Source organism: Saccostrea cucullata, unplaced genomic scaffold (assembly GCF_032062105.1).
Source record: "Saccostrea cucullata isolate Sc308-1 unplaced genomic scaffold, CSIRO_AGI_Scuc_v1 ctg342, whole genome shotgun sequence".
NCBI lineage: Eukaryota > Metazoa > Mollusca > Bivalvia > Ostreida > Ostreidae > Saccostrea > Saccostrea cuccullata.
This window is the reverse complement of record NW_026936636.1, coordinates 66,401-72,087: the sequence shown is the minus strand read 5'-3', so window position 1 is coordinate 72,087 and position 5,687 is coordinate 66,401. Positions and strand designations below refer to the sequence as shown.

The 5,687-nt window shown below is 32.1% G+C and overlaps 1 protein-coding gene across 1 annotated transcript in view; it reads right to left on the bottom strand.

Moving 5' to 3' along the window:
• Positions 1-1,721: 1,721 nt before the first annotated feature.
• Positions 1,722-5,687, bottom strand: part of LOC134246031 (uncharacterized) — a 41,256-nt gene continuing 37,290 nt past the window's right edge. The window contains exon 36 of the mRNA XM_062728294.1: positions 1,722-3,449. Coding sequence (XP_062584278.1) covers positions 3,303-3,449 — 147 coding nt within the window. The 3' untranslated portion in view covers positions 1,722-3,302. The remainder of the gene's footprint in view (positions 3,450-5,687) is intronic.

Genomic DNA, 5,687 nt, shown 5'->3' with positions numbered 1-5,687 from the left:
TTCTTATTGTTTTTTCCATCTGTATAATGGTTTCAACTGATATACATGTATCGGGGATATGTTTTACCCAAATACCATCATCTGGTGAAGAATCATAAAGTTGTGGGAGAACCAACTGCATAGATATCATGCTCCTATTTAAAAAAGTTTACCGGTAAGCTAACCTGCATAAAATGGAATGCTACCTTCATACTTACAAGGGGGATGGAGGTGGTAGGGAGCTAGAAAGTCTGAGTGTCAAATTAATGAACCACCTCCTGGTATTAAGAATCCCTGTTAAATCACTGTTCTGTCAAACCTCATTATCTCAGACTCCATGGGACCCAGAAAAAAATTCCAGATATCCAAGGATTCAAGGCATTGATTATTATTACGTAGAAATATGTGGTTGAGACATCCAAATGACCAAGTATTTAAGAAGTCAGTGTTCAAGATACTGAAGTTCAACTGTATTTAATAGTTATGTTGTATACAACTAGAAACATCCTAACAGGACTAATACTTCATCTTCTTATAAAAATTAAACACAACATTCTCATGATAACAATTTATTGGAACATAATATTACTGTCTAAATACATAAATAAACGACAAGTTTGTGACCTTGGGTACATGAATCAAGTCTGTGATGACCTCAAACACAGCTTGCTTAATGATGAAGTAACATAAGGTTGCTTTAATGATGAATAACATAATATCCTCACTACAATATTGACTAGATATTAACTGTATCTCAGCACTGTTTAAAGATGTACAAGATGGCAAAAAATTATTTACAAATTCTGTTCATCATGATGCCTGTATACTCTCTTAAACAACAAAATAGAATTATATTCCAGTTTCAGGTTTGAATTTCATCAACATATTTCCCTTGACTATAGAAACTGTGTTTGTCATATAATGAATACAAAGGTTGCTAGGTTAGTTAATAATCCAAATACTTCATTTCCTTGTTTACAGTCCTTGGAATGTAGGAATATTATAAATGTCAAACATATACATGAATGTGGAATGCAATTACCATAAGTATAAAATTATGGAATCTTAGATGTAAAATTTGGCCATTTACACAGAAAAAAGTTGTGTTTCATAATTTATCTAATATATGAATATTTCAAACAAACAGTTTGTATACTGACACGCAAAAGAAACGCAACACCCTACTTTGAGGGAAATAATTATGTAAAGTAAAAAAAAAATTAATTACGCATTTCCATTGCTCTAGCTGGAAAATTTCAATGTAAAAGTAATGGAAAGTTGCTGATGCAAAACTTCACAATAATACGCCTCAAAAGGGTCTTAGTATCATATTCATTAAGGACAGTCCTTGTACTGGAAGTCCAAGGGTGGCTACACTGCTCTAAGTTAGAGAAAATTCGACCTAATCATCTGAAAAACGGGCATTTAAAAATGGCAAAGAATAATTCCTTCGCTCAGATCTCGATATTGATGAACCTATTGTATCGTAGAAATTAAGCTGCAATTGTTGTTCAGGGCAGTCTTGCACGTTTTACTTGGATGGCTGGGAGGGGGGTGTTTTAACAGTCATGTGTAAATTAGTAAATTAAAAAGATAAACATTTAACACTTTTTATCAAATCTCTGATGTTCTGAAAAGTGAGTTTAGCCTTACTGTATTCATTTTTGAAAATCATAATATAAAAAAATCAAACATTTGTAGGATACTGCTTGTTGCGTTTCTTTTGCGTGTCAATATATAAATGATAATATTCAGATCAAACTCAGCTTCTTGCTTTGTTTAAAAAAAAAGTAATTAAATTATAATCAAAAGTTGGAATGCATCAAAAACATCTATAAAAATAATAACAATACAGCAATTCATTAACAGAAAAGACCTGCAAGTCACCTATATAATTGCAAATGAAACAAATGTATAGAGACACCCCTCCAACATTTGAAAATGTCTTTAAAAGATTCCAAAACAATAACATTCATGAATTTTGTATTTTCTGCCTGACCTTTCATCTAAACAATTACAAACCCCCAAAATAGTATGGCACGGAAAAAAATTGACTGATTTTTTTGTTTAATTCACATAAATGCACCACAAGAAAACAATGTTCCCGTAACATAATAAAATGTACAATTTCATATTATTTCACTTAAGTTTACAATAAAAGCCCCTGAAAAAAGCTTCATCAACTAATGGTCTAATTCATTATGAGCTAAATCAGATTGTTATTGAAAATTCTTAAATTGAAACACTGCAACAACTGAAGTACATGTACATATAAAATAAACTGTGTCATGTATAATGATAGCCATGATTACTGTAGAAACGTTTGGCACAGTGGGTTACAAAACAACAACTAAATGTGGAAAATGGAAAACCTTTTTTCTTACTTATGTTCTCATGGATTTTAATATGTAATAATTCTGATGATTTTTTTTGTATTTAATAAAGTCTCAAAAAATGGAAAAACCTTTGAATGAAATTATTTTGAGGACTGCAAAAGAAGTAACAATGCAATATTCAGTTGAAAACAATATCAAGAACCACAACTCCTACATGTATGTAACTTCTCGAGGATATGATTTGAAATGTCTCACAACACTAAACAATATTCAATGTGCAGATGATGATATTGCATAATGGGTAATGTGCATAATGCATGCATAATAACACCTTCTCAAGGGGGGTGTGACAACAAATATGGGAAACTAAGTTCTTACATAGTAAGATCTATAATTTTGTATAGTATCTATGTACAGTATTCAATCTTTTTATCTTTTCTGGATTTCAGTGTAATATTATGTTTGCATAAATATTGGATACCTGATAAATGTATAAATCCTTGCCTTAATTCTCCATTCTTTTAACACTCAATCAATACACTTAAGTAATAGGTAATTCATTCACCAAAAACCATTGTTAATTTTTTCAAAATATCTATGTGCAAATTAATACATATTCCATTTTAAATTTCTATTACATGTGATATTAATTAAATTATATACCAAGTTACATGTTTATATAATCAATTGAATATGATAACTAAAAGGTACATGTATATACTGTAAAAAGATTATATGTTGAATTTTTCTTTTAGGCCTTTATTGAACGCTTTTAAAAATTCTCTCAAATTTTCAATCCCCTTTGTGCAAATTTCACAAAACATGTTGTACACAGTATAAACCAAAATCTAATACATGTATCTAAGAATGTTACATTTAGCACTAAAATATAGGAATATATAATGCAGAGAAGGAGATTCCTATGTCCATAAATAGTCTGATGACATCATACCAGAGATTCCTATGTCTATCAATACTCTGATGACATCATACCAGAGATTCTTCTCCCTCTTCACCAAACTCCGCATCAAACACACATATTTCTTCTTGTGATCTGGGACCTGATTGCCGAGATTTTAGCTGGGTGTAATTCTTTAGGGTCCTTTCCTGAAATCGCACTCTCTTATGACCAACCTACAAAGTTAACCAAAACATGTATTTGGTGGTCTTATATACTATTTTAAAAATATCAAACACACAAATATGCAAGTATTCTTAATTATACTATTATGTGGTGTTTATTTCAGAAATTTGTCTACCTCAGATAAATTGAAAGTATACTTAAAATAACAATGATTTGACCAATATACGAGGGCTGATCGGAAATTATTGAGACAATTACATTTACACCATAAAGGACAGAGATAATTTCATGAAAATTCATCAACATTTTATAAAGAACGAATTAAACAATTATGCAAAATTTCTAATTCCTACGATGATAAGAAAAGTTTCGGTGAAATGATAAATATGCATATGTCTATCGACCCAGAGCAGCATCGCTATGTCATTTAACGTCACGTCAGCCGGAGATGGTTTCACATGTAAAACGATCCCGAAGCATTTAATACTTTTCTTTCTTTGTTATTACATATAACTTTACAAAAATCAAACAGTCTCTTTTCTCAACCTCTTTAAAAATATATGGCGTTGCTATCCCAGTGTAAAATTTTCATTTGTGGGAAAGGATGACTTAGAATCATGCAGTGCCAATTTATGTAACGCGGGTCAACGATATAAATACCGTAACGATATTAATATCGTATGTAATAACTGATGGTTGTCCGGTGCTTTTGATTTCACTCTGGTTGAATTAATTGTAAAAAAAAAATGTATATCAATGAAAAAAAAACCAACATATTATTTTTTTCTCGTTGTTATTGTTTTAGCAGGTCGTCCTGTCTGGAAAAGTTCTACATTGCGATACACAAAATTTTAGGTATGCTGGCTGCTCCGCCCTTGATGTCAAACTCCATTTTTTCGTTCTTTGCAGATTTCTCTACCGCGCTTAATTTTTTAATTATCTCCGTATTTGTGATCAAAATTCTAACAAAGTTGCATGAACTTTGAAATAAAGCTGAAAAATTATACACATAAACTGAAATGTTTTCGCTCTTATTATGGGTCCAGGAAGAGTTAGAACGTTGGTATTACATATTTTCAATATCTGATTTCATGACTGCTCCGGGTACCCATACTATTGACGCATTTACGTAGCATCGTACAGAAAATATTTAATATTTGTAAAATATTTTTTGCTTTTATTAATTCTAAATGTATGTCAAACGTATATGCAAAATTTCACCGAAAGATGTTCAGTAGAAAGCAAAATACACACAATGTCTAAATAATTTTCGAACAACCCTCGTAAATTATGACAGAATAGGTGTTTCTATCAAATCTATGGAACTGAAGTTTCAGATAAGTATTTGGTCCCTCAGTATGTACACTAATGGACAAAAGTCCTGAGAAATGCAGTGTACCTTTAACATGCATCACTACACCACTACATACTAAAAATCAAACCAAATCCCTTTGATATTCTGGTTGCCAAAACAAAAACAAACAAGAGGCCTATGGGCCTTATAGGTCACCTGAGCATTATGCAACAACTTTCCAGTTATTGAATTTGATTCATGTTTTAAGCCAGATGCTATGGCATTCACAATTTTGAAAGAGGCACCATTGATCATCATAACAATACACTTCGCAGTTGCTTAGCTTGGTACTTAATATCCATAGGCAGGGTAGGGGAACAAAAAATGCATTTCAACTAATCAGTAATATTCAGCAATAATCAGTAGTGCCCTTACCACACATGAACCCCTGACCCTTAGGCCTAGATCCACACACTGCACAATTTTTGAAAAGGCATCCTTGCTTTTCAAAAATATTTGATTAATACCAAGGACCAGATTTCAAACAATTCATTCATTTTCAGTATATAAGTACAGCCCCCCCCCCCCCCCTCTATGGTACCCCTGAACTTGAAGCCTTGAAATTCACAATTCTGCAAGATAAGGGCCCTTTCTCATCATAACTATATAGGTAGTTCATCTGCTTCATACCCAGAGACAGAGAAGGATTTAATGTATTTTCACTGTATAATCAATAGAGCCCCGTCCTAACACCAGAATCCCTGACCCTGGGGCCATAAAATTCACAATTTTGGAAGAGGCATTCTTGCTCATCATAACTATGCACTTAGTTAGTTTATTTAATTCCTAGGAGAAGAGAAAAATTTTTTCAAAGAATTCATGTATTTTCAATATATAATCATAAGAGCCCTGCCCTAACACTAGAACCCCTGACCCTGGGGCCATAAAATTCACAATTTTGGTAGAGGCATTCTTGTTCATCATAACTATACAC